Raw genomic sequence first — 23,903 nt, forward strand, 5'->3', positions numbered from 1 at the left:
TTATATGCTAACAACCGGCTACCAGATACAGTCACTTTTTGGCCCACTAATATTCCCTCCAAACCCAGCCCCAAATCCCCCCGCGCTTCTTCGACAATTGAAATATTGACTTTTGTCTTGGCAAGTGGTGCCATTAGGGGCACCCATGGCTCAAGCTCTGGCCAGTTCAGTGGGAATTGGCTGAAATCTGAGCCGTGTATGGTATGGTAGGCAAGTGGTGCCATTAGGGAAACCCATAGCTCAAGCTTTGGCCAGTTCAGTGGGAATTGGCTGAAATCTGAGCCGTGTATGGTATGGTAGGCAAGTGGTGCCATTAGGGAAACCCATAGCTCAAGCTTTGGCCAGTTCAGTGGGAATTGGCTGAAATCTGAGCCATGTATGGTATGGTGGGCAAGTGGTGCCATTAGGGACACCCATAGCTCAAGCTTTGGCCAGTTCAGTGGGAATTGGCTGAATTCTGAGCTGTGTATGGTATGGTAGGCAAGTGGTGCCATTAGGGATACCCATGGCTCAAGCTTTGGCCAGTTCAGTGGGAATTGGCTGAAATCTGAGCCATGTATGGTATGGTAGGCAAGTGGTGCCATTAGGGACACCCATGGCTCTAGCTTTGGCCAGTTCAGTGGGAACTGGCTGAAATCTGAGCCATGTATGGTTTGGTAGGCTTTAGAGTCTACAACTTGCACCCCATTCGGTTTACCATGTGGCTTTGGAGAAGATTGTTCTGACCATTGATCAGAACTGCCTCAAACGCTACTATGACCAAACTTGCAAATTTTGGTAAGGTCACATAAAAAGGATTTAATATAATAGGCGTATAGAGTCCTGTGTTTAACCCTTTTATGACTAAAGTTGTTGATCTCTGAACACACACACACATATTCCTCATTCACTGTTGCAATGTTAATTAACATTGCCACAGCAAGGGGCATTTTTCATGAGGACTCAAAAAGGCATATTGAGGGCATTAAGGGGTTAATCTGGTCATGAATGGGTTAATAAGGCAAAGAGCAAAATGTGAAGTGCAGGAACCCGCAGCAACCAATCATCTTTCATTTTTCAAAATCTAAGCTGAAGAAAGGTGAGCCCTCATTGGCTGCTGTGGGGAACTGCACATCTCTGTTTTTTTTTTTTTCTCACACGGGTACAAGAAACCAAAAATTATTCATTTTTGGAAATCCTGATTGGTTGCTATACCAATACAGGCCTTTTACTGTTTTAGCCTATATATCTCATTGATCCCTAAAGAGAAAAGAGTTCACAAAGTTTTACTAAGCGCCCCTGTGTCCATAGGAAGGGTTCAAGCAGAGGTGTCACTCCTCTGAAGGTGGTTCAGAAGATTCTTTCCTCTACCAATGCTAAACGCATTCATCTGTGAAAGAGTGCACTGGCGAAATTCGACTTAAAATAAATACTTAACATTAAGATAAAAAAATACAGAAAGAAAATAAATTCATGCACACTCAGAAGAAGACCAATGTGGAATCTACGGTAAGGAGATCCACGTGACCTTTGGACCAGTCAGCCTCTTCACAGGCAGACCACAGCCTCAGAGAACTGACGGCATTTGTTTCAACATAGAGGTGCGAGGCTTGCTAAGTGCTAACGTCTTGGCTTTGGAATACTGATAACAACATGCTACAAAAATGAACTCTACTCTGTGTAGAAGACCCGGGGGTCTTCTGCTGTGTTCGTACAACATTGACAGAGGGAGGTATAGAAGGGAAAAATGATAGGGGTTCTCCAAGGTCTACTGACCACTGGAAATGCCTTTATGGCACTGGGCAGTATTGGTGGAGCCCCAACCATAGTTTGCTGATATTGGTTATAGAAAGTTTTCATGTTTTGTCCAGTTCATTAGGAAGCCATTTTATCCTCTGCCAGAGCAAAGCCTAAGTCAACTTTGTAAGGAGACGATGGCTTTGTAGATCGCTGTTTAACCCTCGCGGACGCTGGTGCGGGGTTCCACAAGGGAACTGTGGATGATGTTGGTAATGGAGTTTACTCCGTCGCCTTCCAAAAAGGTGCGATGATCGCCTTCAATGACATGGACAGACACTTTCCCATCACACACCTGTTGGGGAAGAGAGAAGATTTCAGGTCAATATATACAGACAGAACAGCTGAAACAACAATAGGGTTAAGGTACAGGGGTAAGGTCAGTCATAAATAAAAAGTGGTACAAGGTACAGGGGTAAGGTCAGTCATAGCTAAAAAGAGGTACAGGGGTACAAGGTACAGGGGTCAGGTCAGTCATAGCTAAAAAGAGGTACAGGGGTAAGGTCAGTCATAGCTAAAAAGAGGTACAAGGTACAGGGGTAAGGTCACTCATAGCTAAAAAGAGGTACAGGAGAACAAGGTACAGGGGTAAGGTCAGTCATAGCTAAAAAGAGGTACAAGGTACAGGGGTAAGGTCAGTCATAGCTAAAAAGAGGTACAGGAGTACAAGGTACATGGGTAAGGTCAGTCATAGCTAAAAAGAGGTACAGGGGTACAAGGTACAGGGGTAAGGTCAGTCATAGCTAAAAAGGGGTACAAGGAACAGGGGTAAGGTCAGTCATAGCTAAAAAGAGGTACAGGGGTACAAGGTACAGGGGTAAGATCAGTCATAGCTAAAAAGGGGTACAAGGAACAGGGGTAAGGTCAGTCATAGCTAAAAAAGAGGTACAGGGGTGCAAGGAACAGGGGTAAGGTCAGTCATAGCTAAAAAGAGGTACAGGGGTAAGGTCAGTCATAGCTAAAAGGGGTACAAGGAACAGGGGTAAGATCAGTCATAGCTAAAAAGTTAAGGAAAGTAGAAAAATAGAGCTGGACCTGTAAGCTTATTTTATTTGGATTTCTATCTGAGCTATACGGTTTTTATTGAGGCCGTGCTCTGACCCGCCTCCTCTCAGTGAGCGAGGACTGAAAGCATTATATCCTCACTGAGCTCACTGAGAGGAGGCGGGGCAGAGCACGGCCTCAATACAATACATACAGTACAGCTCTGCCCCGCCTCCGCCCCGCCTCCTCTCAGTGAGTTGTACTGTATGCATTATATTCAGGCCGTTCTCTGCCCCGCCTCCTCTCAGTGAGCTCAGTGAGGATATAATGCTTTCAGTCCTCGCTCACTGAGAGGAGGCGGGGCAGAGCACGGCCTCAATAAAAACCGTACAGCTCAGCTCCTGTGTAATAATGCGAGATTTCATGCCATGAGATAACATCCCAGCACCCCCTGCGAATCGCCGAATGACGTAATCGCCGATCAGCGGCCGGACCCGGAAGTGAGGAGAGGATGAATAAAGAAGAAGATCAGGTATTTACTAGCAAAAAAAAAAAGTTTCCATTGGTAAAAGTCATTTTAAAGGGGATTACATACATTTAAAGTTACTAAAATGGGTGGAACTCGCTCTTCAAAAATGTAAGCACCCCTGATGTAGGTGATCTGCTTCCCAGGCAGCCTTTAAACCCCACGGTCTGCTTGGCATGTATTATAATGTAACAAAAGTATGAATTGAAGTGTTGCACTACAGCTAAAAGGTCCAGATATGACTTCCAAAAAAAGTCAAGGGAGCAGTCCAAAGCGTATCCAACGCATTTCAGGAATCCAAAAACGCCCCTTCAGCAAGACTTACATAGTTAGTCAGGTTGAAAAAAGACACCATCCAGTTCAACCAATTAAAAAAAAAAAAAATCATACGATCCCATATACACAATCTTAAACCCACAGTTGACCCAGAGGAAGGCAAAAAACCCAGAAAAGCATGATTCATTGAAAACAATGTGAATGAACTAGAAGTGAGCTGGACCTTTATTGGTATTCTCCCATGTGATTACAAGCACTGGTCTTGTCAGCAGCTGGTTTAGCTACTCTTTGGATTGATCCCCCACTGAGCAAAACAGACTCCGTCGGGCGGTGCCCCTGTGTGAAAGGGGTCTTTAGCACAGGTGCGGCATCTGCTGCCTAGAACTAGACATTCACTCGTTTCTTGGAATTGCTCTCTAAACTTGAGCTTTGGCTTTGCTTCTTTCTCTTTCGAGTCATTATTTTTTTCCAGGCCGCTCCTTCGCCTTTTATGTTTTTCTGTAACTGCATAACTGATTGGCGAACGGAGGCGGCCTGCAAAAAGAAGTTAGTCTGGAACAGCATGTTCCTGGGATGACATGGAGGTTAAAAAGAAAAAAAAATGAAGACGAATAAAACTATTTCTTCTAAGCTTTAACACCGGCATATAATAGGGAACGAAATATAGGGAGATGAAAAACAAAAAGGAAAGCCAAGAATAGAAACCTGGACCCATTAGGAGGAAAGATGGCAGACAGGTATATGGTGAAGCTGTTGAAGAGTGAAGAGAGGGCAGGATCTTTAGGAGGACAAGAAGATTGCTTAGGCTGCATTCACATGTCAGCTTATAATCGCGGGCAGAACCGCCGCGGTTCCTCCCGCGATCCGGAGATTTATTGCAAATCGCGGGACGCCTAGCGTTGCCCGTTGATTTGCAATAGCCCCCCAAACGCCGAGCGATGTTGCCGCGATTTACGCCCGCCGAATCGCGGCAACATCGCGCAAACAAAATCGCGGGACGCAATACGCTCCAAAAAAGTACAAGAGCTTCTTTGGAGCGTATTGCGTCCCGCGATTTTGTTTGCGCGATGTTGCCGCGATTCGGCGGGCGTAAATCGCGGCAACGTCGCTCGGCGTTTGGGGGGCTATTGCAAATCAACGGGCAACGCTAGGCGTCCCGCGATTTGCAATAAATCTCCGAATCACGGGCGGAACCGCGGCGGTTCTGGCCGCGATTATAAGCTGACATTTGAATGCAGCCGTAATGATTTGGCCAGACAATTCTATCACAGGAACACTGCAGCTTGTATGTATTTTCAGGATGTGCACACTTTAACCACTTCACCCCCGGAAGGTTTACCCCCTCACCGTGACCAATTTTTTGCGATATGGCACTGCGTTACTTTAAATGACAATTGCGCAGCCGTGCGACGCTGTACCCAAATTACTAGTTATTAGTGTAGAGCTACTCACCGCAAAAGGGGTCTAATTTAGTTTCAAGTAGCTCAACGCAGCTACTTAAAGCAGAGTTTCAGTCCCCAAATCAAATTTTTTTTTTCAACTCCTCTGTAATTTAATTAACTTTATAGGACACATTTAGCTGGTGTCTATAGTCTATTCCTTTTAGTTTCAGTTTAAATAAAGAACAACTACCTTGATCTCAGAAGCTGGCAGGATCCATGTCCACTGTGGGCATCTGAAGACCTCTAGTATCTATTTCTGGGATTAGGTGCAGCTGGCTACCCAGCATGCACCTCCCGTTCTCGCGCCTGCGCAATGTCACCACGCGGCGCTCCTTCCTCCTGACACGTTGCTATAGCAATGGCAGTATCGGTGAAAGTTCCCGCCCCGTTGCTATAGCAACCTGTCAATCATGACATTCCGGTCCTCCCATGCGCGTCATTTCTGGTCTGGAAATAACGTGAAATAACATGACGCCGCTATCCCAGGAGCCCTTGCAAATCGCCTAGGCGGAGGCACCAGGAAGTGCAGATGACAAAAAAATAAAAAAGGTATTTTATTACAAAAAAAAAAAAAAATGTAAAATAGCCATTTGGAAAAGCGCTTGTAATTCCTAAAACACACATTAAAAGAAGAAGAAATGGGTGGAACTCTGCTTTCGAGGAGCAGTATTGTCACCTAGGACAGGAAGTGTGTTAGACTACAGAACAGCCTCATCTCCTAAACTCCATAACATAGGGGGAAGGTATTATGTAGCCCACCAAGAAGAACTGAGCAGAGCAGAGAACACTGCTTGAGATAGTAATGCAGCTCTAATTAGACAAAGCAAGCTCCTGGATTTCTGGCAGGAGCAACAGGCATATTTTGAACAGATAAAACTCAACACCTTTAGTGGTATATTTACCAGACAAAAAGGGAGCAAATAAGAAAAGTAAATTGCTAGCGTTAACATGCACAAGTGATGATCGTTGATGTAAGGTACATCAACTGAAGTAGCTGATCTGCTCCTGAGAATTTACAGATTTTTCTCCACTCACCTCTGACAATCTGTAGTCTGCTCCCAGTCCCTCCCCATACTCGTTCCGTGTCTTCGCCTGGAGGAGGATAATGTTTCCATGATACTTGTTAGCTGGGACATACTGGTCTGCAGCTTTCAGCTTGTAGTAGAAGGAGGAAGCAGCAAAGCGCAGGGCGTCCTGGTCGATGGACTTGTGACTCTGTGTTATGTGGTCTACCGCGGCCTTCACTCGGGCCTCCAAGTCTTTCTGGGGAAGGAGAGTTTCCAAGAGCTGCAGGAGGACAATGCAGGTCAATACATATCCATGTTTCTGCTTGGGTTACTCATCTATTGGTTTGTAGTAAGTGATCATAGTTACCTTGTTGTATTCGGTGCCTATGAACTGCTGGATGAAGGCGCACAAGGCTTCGGTTTCAGCCTCCGCATCACTTCCTGGAGTTAATTTGGCACGGTAACTCTGGAATAGGTCAAGAGGCGCATCAATCAGAACTGACAAAGAGGACAATTCTAGGTTTCATACAGGACTAAAAGGTCCATCAAAGTGTTTATGATTCTGCCTTCCCCTACAAGGAAGCATAAGGCTGAGTTCACACCTCCGTGCGGAGCGCAGGGGCCCGGTGCGTCCCTGTTCACCATTCCAGGTCAGATTTTGGTCCAAATTTTTGGTTGAATTCAGACCTGAAACAGACCAGAAGACGCACAGGACTCCTGTGCAATCCGCTCTGCAGCCATCCTAGACCTGTGTGAACCGGCTCCATTGAGAGCCGGTCACAGGCCCTGGACATGTAAATTGGATGCGGGGAAACCCACATCCAATTCGCATAAGTGTAAACCCATCCTAAAGCAAACACAGCTCAGCAGATTCTCATTAACTTCAGTGGGGTAGTATGGATGACCATTCTTAGGTGCATTTAACCTGCTTTGTGTTGACTTTCTTTGGATGCAGCAAGCCTTACTGAGTTGCTTCTGCATTGATGACACAGCCTTTTGCTGCATTTGCATTCCAACACACGTGTTTAAACTAATCGGCTCTGAAATGCAAAAGGCGGCATTTAACAAGTCCTCTAGCTCTAACATTGACCAAAAAGACCTAGCTTCTAATAATTCTCAGGAATGCTCACTACCCAGGGAACAGAGTGCACCCCACTCATGCACAGATAGCATCCCTCAGCCAAATTGGAAATACATTTTCTGTCCTTTGCTGTCCATGACCACCCTAATCTATCCCCTCCTGGGATATACATTGGGAATACATTTTCTGTTCTTTATTGTCCATAACCACCCTAATCTATCCCCTCCTGGGATATACATTGGGAATAAATTTTCTGTTCTTTGCTGTCCATGACCACCCTATGCTCTCCTGGGATATACATTGGGAATACATTTTCTGTTCTTTATTGTCCATAACCACCCTAATCTATCCCCTCCTGGGATATACATTGGGAATAAATTTTCTGTTCTTTATTGTCCATGACCACCCTAATCTATCCCCTCCTGGGATATACACTGGGAATACATTTTCTGTCCTTTTGGTAAATGTTCTATTTAATAAAAAAAAAATAATAATAATAAAAATGAGCTACTATCTCCATCCACTTAAATTAGCCATCATGAGGTTTCTCAAAGACATAAGATTCTAGCAGGAGAAAAAAAGGGGACCTTTGCCCGCTTAAATGGTTTTACCTTCCTGCACTCCCCTTCCCCAAAAGGCAAAAGTAGAAAAGCATTTTTTCAACATTTTATTTTTTTTGTTTACTTTTTTTTTTTTTTTTACTTTTTAATTTTTGTTTTCTGGCCCAACCCCCACGGCCATTCTTACAGAGACGAGAGATGAGATTAGAATGATGTCCCCTTGCTCCTGCAGCCTCCTGGGATATACATCCATACTAGGGATCGACCGATATAGTTTTTTCATTACCGATACCGATATTTTGGTCATCGCGTATGGGCCGATATTTTTGTACCTTTAAAAAAAATGTTTTTTTTTTACCTGACAGGTACTCTTGTGGAGGGATCTGGGGGTCTAAAACAGTGGTCCTCAGGGCCCACTAACAGTCCTGATTTTAAGTATTACATTAGGGAGATGCAGACTAGAGTACTGCAATCACTGAGCAGCAAATGATATCACCTCGGATGTATTTCAGTTATCTTGCAAACCTGGCCTGTTAGTGGGCCCTGTAGTGGGCCCTGTAGGCAGGGCTGCTGTTAGGAATGATGGGGCCCCGTACAGCCTACCTGATGGGGCCCCCTTCAACCCCATCCCTGGCCCCGCCTCAAAACAAAATGCAGGTTTGTCACCGTTTACGTATATATGTGCGGGACCAACATGCATGTTTGCAATTACTCATGAACAAGGGGGAATGGGGGCTTTAAAAAGGTTTTACATTTTATTTTATTTATGTTACTTTGTGCAAAGTTGCTGGGGCTATTATGATGCAGGGATGACCAAGATATCACCCTTCCAATGCAGGGACGTGCCAGTGTTCTGTCAGAATAGCGCTACCTATCAGATTCTACTACCGGTAGTAATATACAGACGAGAACAACTTACTGCGCATGTGGCATGCATTCCAACATGGCCGCTATGCATACCAATAGCTTTCCTAATGACACGAAGCAGCGGCGGACATCTTCTTACACCCACGCAAGTCTTCAATTTTACATTTATTTTATCAGTAAACTGACCTTATAGAATAAATCACAGTATTACATTTGTATTATTATTGTATTCTAGTAAATATAGCGAGAAACCTGCGGCCAATGTGGTGACGGCCACCTTGGTACACCCCGCACTGCTCAGCGACAAACTGATTCTATAGTGTAATAGACTGTTCCACTCGGCTGCGGTGAAATAGTCTATTTCAGTATATAAGGTGAGTTTACTGCTAAAATAAATGTAAAACTCCAGACTTGCGTGGGTGTAAGAAGATGTCCGCTGCTGCTTGGTGTTCTGTCACATTAGGAAACCTATTGGAACGCATAGTCGCCATGTTGGAACACATGGTGCATGCGCAGTAAGTTGTTCTTTCCGAATGCCACTTCTGCTAGCAGAATCTGATAGGTAGCGCTATTCTGACAGAACACTGATACATCAATGGGCGGGAAGAGGTTAAAGGGGAGTGGTTTGACTGTGCATGTTTACTGTCCCCCAAACACAAGTTTAAAGTACCATCTCACTGTGTCCTATAATCAGCAGCATGAAAATCACACAGGCTGCAGGTGCCCTGTCACAGTGTCATATGGATGCTGGGGATGCTGACTTTGTTATGCAGTAACACTCACTACAGCCATAGCTTAAAGTCAGCATCCCCAGCATTCATGTGACACTGTGACAGGGCACCTGTAGCCTGTGTGATTTTCATGCTGAGATCATAGGACACAGTGAGGTCTCTGTCCTCTGTTCTTCACTCACTGTGTCCAATCCAGCCACGCTGTCCTCCTGCTGTTCCCTGTCAGCTGCTGAGCAATCTGCCTCCGTACATGATCACACTCTGCACTTGAGTAAGGGGAGGCGGGGCTGAGCAGAGAATTATTGTATCCCTCCGCCAGGCAAGGCAGTGGACAGCAGCAGCCAGGACTATATTGCAGCAAATCACCATGGAACTAAATCCTATGTATACATGCGACCCGAAAATGGAAAAAAAGTCCCGCCACTGCACTCACTTCCTGGGCCCTTCTGCTGTCATTATAGGGCCCAAGAAAATGTAATTACACCCCCAAGAAATTACAAATTAGGAAAAGGTTTAGAAAAAACTATTTTTTTTGAACATGCAGAAATTTACTGTGATGCTGCCCGGGCCCCTTGTAGAGCTGATGGAGCCCGGGCCCGGTACAACAGGGCTGGTTGTACTGCCCTATCAGCGGCCCTGCCTGTAGGCCAGGGTTGAGGACCTCTGCACTTAAAAGCATTCAAAACGCCAAGTTTGGCTGTTTTGAATGCTGTCATTTTTTAAAATCTGGTGCCGAGGTTTTTGAATGGAGACCTGATCAGAGCCGAATGCGGTGGGATGGGAGACCCGGGCGAGACGCGGAAGGCGGCAGGAGGGGGGGGAACGTCCCCTCCTGCTCCTTGTAATGACAGCCGAGCTGCTTCTCAGCCGCATCGGTTGTCAGCCGACAGCTGACCTTCGGCTATGGACGCCGGTACCTGGGTGATGCCTCTAGCTGCAGGCATCACTCCGGTACAAGCACTTTCCGAAATATTGGTAATATCGGCCACCTTGGTGGCCGATTCTGATATATAGGGGAAAGTGCAGATCAGCCCTCCATATATTGGCTTTGCCGATAATCGGTCGATCCCTAATCCATACCAGGAGGCTGCATAAGGAGGTACTCACAGGTGCTGATGAGCAGACCTGTCAGTGGAGAAAATAGACTGCACCTGCCTACAATGTGAATCAAAGACAACCCAGCATAACAGGTAAGGCGGTTAAAAAATGGGCTTACTGCAATATACTCCTTGTTGCTGTGAGTTATGGCACATAAGTGGTGCTCTTACCTGTGTATATGCAGCAACGTATGAGTGTGACCCATCAAACAAAAACAGGATGTCTGGAGCCAGGGAACAGTCCCGTTGGGCTTGCAACTGTGAACACATTTCAAAGGCCACACAGGCTCCAAAGGAGTAACCAGCGATCCAGTAAGGCCCCTCCGTCTGCACCTGCTTAATGCACTGTATGTAGTACTCTGCCAAATTCTGAATACTGTCCAACGGAGCCGCTGTAAAACATAACAACATATTAGAGTGCAAGTCCAGACAAACTTTTTTTTTTTTTTTTTTTTTTTAGTTTTGGGTATCTTTTCTTTTTTTAGTTTTGGGTATCTTTTTTTTTTTTTTTTTAGTTTTGGGTATAAAATGTAGAACCCCCTCTCAGGCTTTACTGGTATCCAGGACTCTATTACAGAAATATTTCCATACTTCCTGTCTTGGTGACAATGGTTTTATCAACACTTCAAAGGGAGAATATAAATGATCAAGCACAGTGCGGTTTACAAGCATGTTTCGTTCTCGACTCGAGAATGTTGACACCCCTGGCTAAATGGATTACATTTCCCTGCAGCTCTTTTATGACGATGATTACCTCTTGTACACTGCAGGCCGTAGCAGGAGATGTTGAGTTTGGAGGCCAGGCTCTGGAATGCAGAAATGGACCCTTCGATGGGGTGCACCAAGAAAAGGTGTCGGTCATTACTCTGAACGTCGTTTAGCTTAGTGATGGTGGAGGCATCAGGATTTACCAGGAGGTTGGCCAGATCCAGAAAACTAAGATCTGGCTGTGCAGAGCTTTTCTGAGAGGGCTTGGATTCTACAAGAAATTTTAAAAGAATTCATTAGGCACAAAAAGTTATTTTTTTTTTTTTTTTCAGCTTATTTTTCTTTTTTTAGTATTTCAAGTGTCCAACATATCTTAAGTCATTTTATTCCATTCCTTTTTCTTTTTGATGTTCTGACTCCATTAAATGGCCACCCTGCCTTAAACTGATATCTCAATTTATAGATGATACCAAAGACAAGTATTATGTTGTAAATTGTCAAATCTCTATCTCGATAAAGTCCCAGAATTTTTCACTTGCTGTGACCATTATGAAAAGATCCTGTTCACCTTGTATTAAATGTTATTTTATTTGAGGAGAATATGGAGAATAAAAGGAATAAGAACACCGAAAAAATTGCAGGAGCAGATTTAAGACTTGTTCTATCTTATAAATATATTTTTGTTTTTTTGGACTTCAGAACTGGACACAGTATAAATGAAGTCTAACTAAAGACTTCTTCGTGTTGATCCAGCTAGTGATCACTAAAGATCTATACAGAGGAATTAGAAACCTCCTTCCTCCTGCTGGTGATCCCTCCAGTGAGAGCTAAATTTCTATATAGGGGAATCAGGACCTCCTTCCTCCTGCTGATGATCCCTCTAGTGATAACTAAACTATATATATATATATATATATATATATATATATATATATATATATATCGGAATCAGGACCTCCTTCCTCCTGCTGATGATCCCTATAGTGATAACTAAATATCTATATAGGGATATAGGGGAATCAGGACCTCTTTCTTCCTGTTGATGATCCCTATAGTGATAAATAAATATATATATAGGGGAATCAAGACCTCATTACTTCTGCTGGTGATCCCTCCAGTGATAACTAAATATATATATTAAGGAATCAGGACCTCCTTCCTCCTGCTGATTATCCCTCCAGTGATAAATAAATATCTATATAGGGGAATCTGGACCTCCTTCCTCCTGCTGATGATCCCTCCATTGATAACTAAATATCTATATAGGGAAACTAAGAACTCCTACCTCCTGCTGGTGATCCCTCTAGTGATAACTAAAGGACTACAGTGCCTTGCGAAAGTATTCGGCCCCCTTGAACTTTTCGAACTTTTGCCACATTTCAGGCTTCAAACATAAAGATAATGATCCAAAACATAAAGCAAAATCTACAATGGAATGGTTCACAAATAAACATATCCAATCGAGAATCTGTGGAAAGAACTGAAAACTGCTGTTCACAAACGCTCTCCATCCAACCTCACTGAGCTCGAGCTGTTTTGCAAGGAGGAATGGGCAAAAATTTCAGTCTCTCTCGATGTGCAAAACTGATAGAGACATACCCCAATCGACTTACAGCTGTAATCGCAGCAAAAGGTGGCGCTACAAAGTATTAACTTAAGGGGGCTGAATAATTTTGCACGCCCAATTTTTCAGTTTTTTATTTGTTAACAAAGTTTAAAATATCCAATAAATTTCGTTCCACTTCATGATTGTGTCCCACTTGTTGATTCTTCACAAAAAAATTACAGTTTTATATCTTTATGTTTGAAGTCTGAAATGTGGCAAAAGGTCGCAAAGTTCAAGGGGGCCGAATACTTTCGCAAGGCACTGTATATAGGGGAATCAGAACCTCCTTCCCCCTGCTGGTGATCCCTCTCTTTTTTATTATTTAGAATGTAATAGGGGAAGCTGGAACACCCAAAACTCCCAAAACTGGTGGACAGCAACATGCCTGGGAATTATGGAAGAAAGGTATCAATGTGTAACCATTTGGGAAGCTAGAAGCTGGCTCAGCATATTAGGCTTCCTCTACAAAAAAAAAAATCATCACCTTTGTGTAAAACTCAACCCTGTAAAGTAGACCTTTTATCTCCAAATAGACAATAGCACATTTTTATCTAGTTATATACGTGTTGATTGATGAACGTGTATCCTTATTTCTCAAAGCCACGTATATTATATATCCGCAAGAAACCCCAATGTAACCACAAAAAAGCACTGGACACATAGCCAGTGGCTCCCTGTATCCTGCGAAGGCTACATCACCATTGCATTCCAGGGAGTTCTCGTAGCTAAATGAGATATCTCATGAGATTTCGGCATTAAGTTTAGTTAAACAAACACAAAGCATGACAGATCTCAAAGTGCTTTTGAGAGATCTGGCACAGACCATATCGGTGGGTCAGCCCCAAGAACAAGAAAGAAGTAGTTGGCTACTATTCTATAACAGCAGACTTGTATTTTCTCACCTTCAACACTTCCAGATTTGGAAGAGAGCTCACGCAGTTTGTTAATTGTTAGTTGTCTAACTTCCCTCATTGCCATGACAATATCATAATCCCGTTCCAGCGTCTGACGAACCTCCACACCCATTAGAGAGTCCAGACCCAGGTCAGCCAGGGTGGTGTCAGGATTCAAACTGCTCACATCCCGGACACCTAGCAGAAAGAACAGCAAAAGAACAATACGTTTATATTAAAAATTACATATGAATTACCCCAATTTGTAAGGGACCCACTGGATTATGACTTCTGCTAGCTTGACTAGTAGTGGCCATGCAATATGACTGTTTGACCCAGTGTCAGGACAAAGTCTCACCATGGCCACCTCTTCTGCCCTACCTTAACCACTTGCCGACCGCCGCCCGACTATATACGGCGGTCAGCCCCTCCCAGGCAAAGTGACGTACCAGTACGTCACTAGCCTGGGAGCGAATAGGGGGCGAGCGCGCGCCGCCGGAGGCGCGCTTCCGCCCCCGCTCGTACCCGAAGTAGCCGGCGCGTGTGACCGGCGAACCCGATGTCCGCCGGTCACTCGCGATCGTTGGGTAGAGAGGGAGAAAGGCAGGCGGCTAATGTAAACAAAGCCGCCTGTCACTCTCCCCTGTGTAAAAGCACAGATCACTCGGTCCTGCTATGTAGGACCGTTGATCTTTGCTGTTACACAAACAGCCACATCCAATGACAGTAAGAAGCACGCCCCTAGGGACACACTTAACCCCTCCCTCTCCAATAAAGTTAACCCCTTTCCTCCCAGTGTCATTTTTACAGTAACAGTGCATATGTATAGCACTGATTACTGTAGTAATGTCACTGGTACCCCCAAAAGTGTCAAAAATGTCAGTCAAGGTTTCGATCTGTCCGCCGCAATGTCGCAGTCCCGCAAAAAAAAATCGCAGATCGCCATACTCGTTAAAAAAAAACAATAAAAATGACAAAAATCTTTCCCTTAGTAAACGCAATAACTTTTGCCCAAACCAATCAAAATAGGCTTTTTGCGATTTTTTTTTTTTTACCAAACATATGTAGCAGAAAACAAATTGGCCTAAAATGTTAAAAAATTTAGATTTTTAATTTTTTTGGGGGAATTTCATATAAAAAAATGTGAAAAATAGTTATTTTTGCTAAATTGTCGCTCTTTTTTTGTTTATAGCGCATGATCAAAAAATCGCACAGGTGATCAAATACCACCAAAAGAAAGCTCTGTTTGTGGGAAAAAAAGGACGTCAAATTCATTTAGGTACAGCGTCGCACGACCGCGCAATTGTCCGTTAAAGTCACGCAGTGCCGAATCGCAAAATACCCCCTGGTCAGGAAGGGGGTAAAATCTTCTGGGGCTTAAGTGGTTAAACTGACCCCAAGTTGTTGCATCAATCTCCTTCTAGCCTGATATCCCACTCAGTTTATTTTGGCTGACTTCTTCTTTACTGCCCAGGAGACACCAAAAGCTGATGTTAGGTCATCACTGGGCCTTTTCATAGAGGTGAACTGAAGTTAAGATGAAAATATTCCATCCTCTCCATCTCTACCAAGGTTGACAGTCTTCTGTGGTTGGCTGATGTGACAGTTCACACCATATAGATGGGAACGCTGTTAGTGAAAACCATGTCTAATGGGATAGTATCTACATGTGTATGGCAGTTATAGGTATCTGACACTCATGGAACAGAAACAGTTCAAACTCTTGCTCAATACCATGACACATGAAGACAATATCTTCATATGGAAAGCCATATTGCCAGAGATGTATAGTAACTAAGTAGAACTACTTCACTACTGTACTTAAGTACCGAAAGGCGGTATCTGTACTTTCCTAGAGTAGAATTTTTTTCTCCTACTTCCACTTTTACTTCATTACATTTTTTCGATGATTTCAATACTTCTACTCCAATATTTCTTTTTTGTGCTGCATAGTTACTCGTTACAATTATAAAAATGACCACTGCCAGAACAGTAGATGGCAGGTTTCATGAAGCTCAAAACATGTGTATTATCAGCACATACGAAAATAAATGCTACTGTATGTATAAATAAAAGCTGCATTTGAAATAATAAAAAACAATATGATGTTCAAACTTTTGACTTCTTTCTTTAATAACTACATAACACAGTACTTGTACTTTTACTTTCAGTACTTGAGTAGCAATTTTTTTTTTCAAAACTACTGGTACTTTTACTTTCAGTACTTGAGTAGCAAAATTTCTAAAAAAACTACTTGCAATACTTAAGTACAAAAAATGTTGAATACTTTAGTACTTCTACTCAAGTCACTTTTTGATCGAGCACTTCCACTTCTACTCAAGTCACTTTTTGATCGAGCACTTGTACTTTTACTGAAGTATGGGTTTCGAGTACTTTATACAACTCTGCATATTGCCACCGCTGTCTCCCTCCCTTGGCTTCTCAAAAAGGTTGTTTAGAAAGCTGAATAAATTATGTAGGCTCTCTGTACTTCTATAATATCCTTACCCAATATGTGAGCCACGGCTTCCACCAAATCACGTTGACCGGCTCCTTTGGCTTTGACAGAGATGGTCTTCTCAGCCAGGACAAAGCTGGACATAACGGGGTGAGGCTGGTTCAGGAACTGGTCTAGAACCTCCAGGCAAGCGGTTATTCGCTGAGGCAATGTCCCTCCTATCACTGTATCGTTATTTCCCATAGTCTCTAGAACAACTCCTACATCGCCGATGGCTCCCCACTGTATTGCCAAGCCTACAAGAAAATGAACCAGACCAAGAATTAGCATGAGAAAATGAGAATTAAAACATTACAAGTAGGTGCCAAGCGAGACAGGGACAGCCTTGAAGTGACCCCTTTCCTAGTACCAATACCATGCATGGCCTCTGAAGTCTTGTGTGGACACTCCAACTGAGCTCCAAATATAATGGTTGGGGGAGGGGCAAATTTATTTGAATTTTTTAAAGTTTATAATTTGTTGAACTGTTTTTAACTGTCTGCTTTTTTTTCTAATAATAATAATAACAATGTAAAAAAAAAAAAAATACATTAGTTTTTTGAATAAACCTCTTATGTGCACCAGGACTCAGGATTCAGAAGGCATTATATGTTTTCTAAAGAAAACATTTTATGTGTATTGAAATTTTTAATGGAATGTTTTTAACAAGTAGGCTGGAGGGGGAAGGAAGAACTGCTTCACCTCAATGACCTGCTGTGTATAAGCTTAAGCTGTTGAACCCTGTGAACAACTTTTATTTTTTTAACAGCAGATATAAATAAAAATCTTTAAAAGGTGTCTAGAACTTCATCTACTGCTAGGGTATGACAAGACAAAATATTCATATTTTCCAGAATTAAAAAAAAAAAAAAGATAAATATATTTTTTAAATTTCACATTTTATTTTGTAGTCTTTACCATCTTAAATAAAGAAGATGAAAAGGTCCTAGGGTACTACACATTCCCTTTGAAGTGTACTTGCCTAGTATGGGGAGGCCATCTTTCAGAAAACCACATATGCCCAGACCATGACTGCTGAGAATGGAACTGGCACTATTCTGTATTGCATGACGTACAGTTTACAGTTTAGCATGTCTCAGGCAGGGGGATATAGCTTGAATCTACTGATAAATTTTCTATAACAGGTTCCCATACCTGGCAAATTGTCCTGACGTCGCTTTTCACAAATCCGCTCCATGGTTGAGTTGGCAAATCCATAATTGCTCTGACCGGCATTTCCTCGCCCGCAGCTCACGGAGGAAAACACCACAAAGTGATCGAGCTCCGGACACTTCTCACGGCTTACGCTGTAAAAAAAAATCCGGCATTTAGGAATTTTGGCACGGATATTGTATGGCATTCAATACCAGTGAAGATATGTGTACCACTTTCATTTTTGTAGTTAACCACTTAAGCCCCAGCCCTATTTCGGACACTTTTTGTTTACAAGTTTAAATCAGTATTTTTTCCTAGAAAACTACTTAGAACCCCCAAACATTATATATATTTTTTTAGCAAAGACTCTGGAGAATAAAATGTCGGTCATTGTAATATTTTTTATCACGCGGTATTTGCGCAGCGGTCTTTAAAGCGCCATTTTTTTGGAAAATTTTTGAAAAATCACATTTCACTAATTTTAAAAAATACTAAACAGTAAAGTTAGCCCATTTTTTTTGTATATTGTGAAAGAACATGTCACGCCGAGTAAATAGATACCCAACATGTTACGGTTTAAAATTGCGCCCCCCCGTGGGATCGCGACAAACTACGGTCAAAAGAGATCTCAATCTGCGACGCTTTAAATTTATGTAACGGTTACCAGTTTAGAGTTAGAGTGTAGCTCTTTTTTTTTAAATTATTGCTCACGCTCTGGCGATCGCGGCGATACCTCACATGTGTGGTTTGAACAGCGATTTCATTTGCGGCTCGACTTCCGTATACGTTTTTTTTTGTGCGCGAGCTAACGGTGACGGGGGCGGCTAAATTTTTTATTTTTTTTATTTTCCCATTTATTTTATTTATTTTTTTAACTTTATTAAAGTTTTAAAAAAAAAAAAAAAATCTGATCACTTTTATTGCTGTCACAAGCAATGTAAACATCCCTTGTGACACCAATATGTAGTGACAGGTACACTTTATGGAGGGATCGAGGGTCTAAAAGACCCTAGACCCCTCCACTACACTTCCCTGTATGCAAAACGCCGAAAACGGCATTTTTGCATACAGCCGTTTTTCAAATTTGCCGCCTTTTGCAGCACAGTAACCCGGAAGTGACGTCATGGACGCCGCCTCCGGGTTACGTCATCGGAGACCCGATCGATGCCGTTTCCGGCATTCATCGGGACTCCATCCAGCCGGCGGACGTGCCGGCTGGGTGCTCGGGGCTCCCGGTGGAACGGGAGCCCCGGGCAAAGCCACGGAAGGCGGCGGGAGGGGGGGGGACGTCCCCTCCCGCCCCCCCGGGTACCGATCGAGCGGCTCCCGAGCCGCATCGGTCGGTACCGACGGAAAGCCAACCGTCGGCTCTAAACCACGGTACCGGGATGGTGCCTCTAGCTAGAGGCATCATCCCGGTACACTACCGCAAAGTTTACTGACGTAGACCTACGTTAGTATGCGGTAAGTGGTTAAGAGAATAGACATGATTTTGGGGATTGGCAAGAACCAATGGCATTGCATAAACCATTATACAGATTCTATTCATAGTTGTACTATTTGGTTTATTTGGTTGGTGACAGACTGGAGGGTGAGTACATCAGACTGGGGGCTGGCTGACTTTCATGCACCTCTTACAATCCTTCAACCTCATTTTGTTTCTTGTTATAGGGATGGAGACGCCGGGCAACACCAGCTTGGGTCTCACTTAAAGTCCCACCTAGTCCAATATGTTTAAGCAACCAGGGATGGAGACGCCTTGCTTACAGCTTGGTGCCTCATATAAAGTCCCACCGTGCGATTTTCGTGCGTTTTTGGTGGATGCAGTTTTGATTTGACCTTAGTGTTTTCCGTATACAGGGATGGAGACCAATAGCATGACCTGCTTGTCTCACATAAAGTCCCAAAGAGGAAATTAGGGATTTCAAAGGCAGTGTGCTTTACAGGCCATGCCCCATACAGAAAATCCCTTCCTATCTATATACTGCATCCACCAAGGGGATGGAGGTGTAATGCTTTTCAGCTGGTCTCATCCAGTTTGCACCATGGTTATAACCTAATTATTTGAGTCTTTGAGACAACAGCCAGTCGTGGATGGGGATGGGTTGGGGGAGGTTGGGCTGTCTCCCTCTCACCTATTCCCCCATCCACCCATTAGCGGCCATGTGCTTCCAGTGTGAGGACACTAAGCCCCGGTTCACACTTCTGCGTGTGCGTGGTTCGCATGTAATGTCGGATCGCACTGCTCCGACATTACATGCGATCAGCTGTGCGGTGCGAGTTTAGCCATACAGTTTGTATGGCTTAATTCGCATCGCACCCGCAGCAAACACGCACAGGAGGCATTTTTGCTGCTGCAGCAGGATCGGATCACACAGCGGTTCACACTTGTGCGATCCGATCCTGTGCGAACTGCATGATCGCACTGCGATATGCGATCAAACTGGGGGTGTCGTTAAGATTACATTGACACCCCCAGCGTATCGCATATGGCAGTGTGAACTGCCGGGGGTGCGTGTGCGATGCGGGAACAGGCTGCGAATTCGCAGCCTTCCCGCATCGCATAAATGTGAACCGAGCCTTAATTAAGAGTGTAGGACTGCAGATTTAAACAGGGTGCCGTGAAATGGCTCTGCAGCTTTCACATGCGTTTGCAAATGTGTGTCAACTAAACCCCTGTTCTTTGTACCAAGAGAGGGTTTTATTTGGTTGGTGACAGACTGGAGGGTGAGTACATCAGACTGGGGGCTGGCTGACTTTCATGCACCTCTTACAATCCTTCAACCTCATTTTGTTCATAGTTGTACTATTATAGAACATTGTAAGCACATTGAGCAGGAAATGTATTGTGTATTTTTAGTGAGCAAATATTTTCAGTTATTATTTCAGAGTTTAACTTTTTTAAATTTTTGATGCTGATTTCACATTTTTGCAAGCTTTATCAACAATATTTCTGGTTATTGTATTTGTAGATTAGCCAAACTATAATGTGACCTACAAAATCAGTACCGCCATCTTTTTATTCTACAAATCCTGTGCTCTCAGAAAATGTATAGTTTGCAGGAGGAGGAGGATAATGAATCTTTAAGAAACTCAAAAATACCTTAAATGAAAAAAAAAGTGAAATATTACAAAATTGGTCTGCACATCTGATCAGGGGCGTAACTACAGGGGTTGCAGGGGTTGCAATTGGAACCGGGCCCCATGCCCCAGAGGGCCTGTGCGGATCCCCTGTACACCTGGATAAGAGGAGCGGTGGGGGCAGCATGTAGAGAAATCACTGTCCTCCTTTCTCCTCCTGTAGCTGCAGGAGGAAATTGGAGGAGATTGGTTCCTCTGTATGTTGCCCCCGCCACTCCTCCTATCCAGTTCACTTGTGTTCTGCTGTCTCTGGGCCCCTGTGTGCTCCCCTGGTCCCCCCACTGTGCTCCCTTCCCTCTCCTGCTGGATGCTGCAGAGGATGAGTCACAATAGAGAACCAGGAAGGGGTCAGTAAATATGTAATTTACCAGCTCCTTCCTTTTCTGAATGGACAGAGTCATAGTCAGTGATATTGTAAAAAAATAAAATAAAATGATAAAAAATAATACAATTAAAATACCAAAAAATAAAAACTACTGACACCAGTGGGTGAACTTCCAGGATCGCAAAGGTCACACTTGCAACCGGGCCCTGGCATTCCACCACCGTGGGGAGGCCCCAAGATAGCAGGAAGGGGGCCCACTGCAGAACTTGTGAAAGGGTCCCGCTGCGGGACCGTAATAAAGGGCCCCGCAACGAGAGTAAAGGGCCCCAGGATCACTGGTAAGAGCCCCAGGCTTAAAGGGAAGGGCCCCCCGGCCAGCGGTCCGGGGGGCCCTTCGTGGTTTCTTGCACCGGAGCCCTGAAGGTTCTAGTTACGCCTCTGCATCTGAGGTTAAAATAAGAGTGCAGGACAGGCAGCAAAAGGGTTAAAAGATGCCCGGTCACCTTCTTTGTGCCAGCCTTCTAGGTAAAAATAAGGCAATAGGTGCACATGCTACAATGCCAGCCTTCATCTTTGTTTACTTCATATTTACCCAATTCTTATAACCATCTGTTCCAGGAAGAAGTTTTAGAAGTCGTAGTTACCTGTCCAGATTTAGGGTGCCATCATACTTTGGTTTGTTCACATCTTGGAACAGTTTTGAGGATAAGTTCTCAATCATGGCATCTTTAAGCACCTGTTCAGGAATACAGAATTTTCAATTATTCAAAATCCTGAAGTCTTTGTCATAAGCAAATCAAATAAGAACATAAGCACATAGTATTTTCCCTTCCCTGGTTCCTATTTTACCCCATCATCAGCATGTTAATTCATTTTTTGTATACCTCATTTGACGTCATCACTGTGCTTCTCTATGCGGTGTAGACAGATCACGGACAGTGGGAGGGGCCGGCAGGATGCTGTTATAACTTACTGAAAATATCATAGGACCTTGCCTCTCAAGAGCCCTTAGCCATGATGCAAGCAGTGGGCTATGCCATGGGAAGAGTTATGCAGATAGCAGAATGCCTCTACGGGTTGATATCAGTCTGAATTAGTTTTGCAAGTTGATGTCCAGGGCGGCACAGTGGTGTAGTGGTTAGCACTTTCACCTAGCAGCAAGAGGGTCGCTGGTTGGAATCTCAACCTTGACACTACCTGCCTGGAGTTTGCATGTTCTCCCTGTGTCTGCGTGGGTTTCCTCCGGGTACTCCGGTTTCCTCCCACACTCCAAAGACATGCTGGTAGGTTAATTTGATCCTGTATAAAATTGGCCCTACTGGGAGTTAGGGACCTTAAATTGTACGCTCCTTGAGGGCAGGGACTGATGTGAATGTGCAATGTATATGTAAAGCGCTGCGTAAATTGACAGCACTATATAAGAACCTGAAAAAAAAAAAATGTCCTCCAACCAGGAAATAAGGGGGGCGCTATCTGACTTGCTATCATTTATAGTGCACAATATGAGAAGCTGAGAGTGTGCAGTAAAATCAGAACAGGAAAGGAACCTGTACAACTGTGCAAGATTGAAGAAAATACTGTCATGCAGGATAAATGGGGGACACGAGGGCTTTGCAAAAAGCGTGTAATTGTAGCTTAATGCATGCAGTACATACAACCTAAAGTTATGCAAAAAAAAATGTTCTTACCATGGCCAGATTGAATATTCCACCAACTGGCCCTAGCTGTGAAGCAGCATCAATCAGTTGTCTTGTCCCCCCTATAGATGCCACATCTTTGGTTGACACCACAATGGTGATCCCCGCTTCCTTCCAGCTCTGCACTTGTTTTGCCTGATAACCTGGAAATAAGAACAAAGTCTAAATTATCATTCAAACCCAAAACCGTTGATAACCCCACAACTAGGACTGATCACCCAAGCCCTATTCTTTTTATCTCTAATCCAACTGTGTATGTTTTGATTACGGTTTCATATAATTTTAAAATGTTACCGGTACAAACCATATAGACCAGCAGGGGTCTCCAAACTTTCTAAGCAAAGGGCCAGTTTACTGTCCTTAAGGCTTTAGGAGGGCCGGAGTGTGGCCAGTGGGAGCAGAAAATGCCCCGGCATCCATGACCCCATCATTGGTTTTAATGGAAGGAATAGTGCCCCATTGCTGATATCAATGAGAGGAATAGTACCCATTAATGATGTCAGTAGGGGGAATAGTGCTTCATTATTGGTGTCAGTTGCAGTGGCGGCTGGGGGGGGGGGGGGCGCGTCAGACGGACCCCCCCCCCCAATCACTCCAGCCCGCACCACCATATCCCCCCCCCCTGTGCCAGTTTACTTACCCTGCTCTGCGGGACTGACAGGCAGCGGCGGCTTCCCCCTCAGCCTCCATGTTCCCTCTCAGGGGCCGTCTCCTCTCTCCTTCTTGGCCAATAGGATGCCTTCTCCTTTCGGCCAATCAGAAAACAGGTCTTAGGATCCGCTTCCTGATTGGCCAGGAGGAGAATCAGTACCGCAATAGCGAATATTCATTCGCTATTGTCACACAACTGCGCCCCGAGCCCACCCTTTTTTGAAACCTATTAGAGCCTCTGGCTCTAATCACATGCTTAAAAAAAAAAAAAAAGAAAAATCCCCCATTGTAAACCATGCGTCCGGGGCCTTGCATTTAGATTAGGGGGCCGGACGCATGGATGGGGGGGCGGCGCCCCTGCGCCCCCAATGTTCAGGCCGCCACTGGTTGGTGGAACAGGTTTGGAGACCACTGATATAGACTATTAGTGGAAACTAACTTTTTTAGCAGTTTCTAAATTTTTAAAAGAAATTACAGGTAAGTGTGAGAATATGAAAATATTGTTTTCCCTAAAGGTAAGGGACACAGGGGGACAGACGTATGCTGATATTGCTGATACTGACACAGCTGTACCCTCCTATAGGCAAGTTCCTACATAAACAAATGTATGTGTTACACATACAACTCTGGAAGCAGAAATTTGCACCCACAAATGAATAAGCAATTTTTTAAGCAATTGCTTATACATACATATAGCCACAAAGCCTTTGCCTTCTATAGACGGTTGTACGTAGCACCTGTGGGCTCCCTGGTGGGGAACAACTCCAAAACTTACGCTATACAGCAAAGATGGCCATGTGCATGAGCCCCCCCCAAAAAAATATTATACAATAATAAAAAATAAATTCAGCACAATGTACAATCAAGTATGGGAAATCAGGTT

General features: G+C 43.9%; 1 protein-coding gene across 1 annotated transcript in view; it reads right to left on the reverse strand.

Moving 5' to 3' along the window:
- Positions 1–578: 578 nt before the first annotated feature.
- The window catches only part of FASN (fatty acid synthase), a 142,045-nt gene continuing 118,720 nt past the window's right edge, over positions 579–23,903 (reverse strand). The window contains exons 34-43 of the mRNA XM_082272472.1: positions 22,361–22,512; positions 21,317–21,408; positions 17,207–17,358; positions 16,063–16,308; positions 13,564–13,752; positions 11,102–11,326; positions 10,519–10,739; positions 6,379–6,477; positions 6,040–6,291; positions 579–2,071 (exon numbers count right to left, since the gene is read on the reverse strand). Coding sequence (XP_082128598.1) covers positions 1,934–2,071; positions 6,040–6,291; positions 6,379–6,477; positions 10,519–10,739; positions 11,102–11,326; positions 13,564–13,752; positions 16,063–16,308; positions 17,207–17,358; positions 21,317–21,408; positions 22,361–22,512 — 1,766 coding nt within the window. The 3' untranslated portion in view covers positions 579–1,933. The remainder of the gene's footprint in view (positions 2,072–6,039; positions 6,292–6,378; positions 6,478–10,518; positions 10,740–11,101; positions 11,327–13,563; positions 13,753–16,062; positions 16,309–17,206; positions 17,359–21,316; positions 21,409–22,360; positions 22,513–23,903) is intronic.

The sequence above is a fragment of the Pelophylax lessonae genome (genome assembly GCF_965119305.1).
Source record: "Pelophylax lessonae genome assembly, chromosome: 11".
NCBI classification, from domain to species: domain Eukaryota; kingdom Metazoa; phylum Chordata; class Amphibia; order Anura; family Ranidae; genus Pelophylax; species Pelophylax lessonae.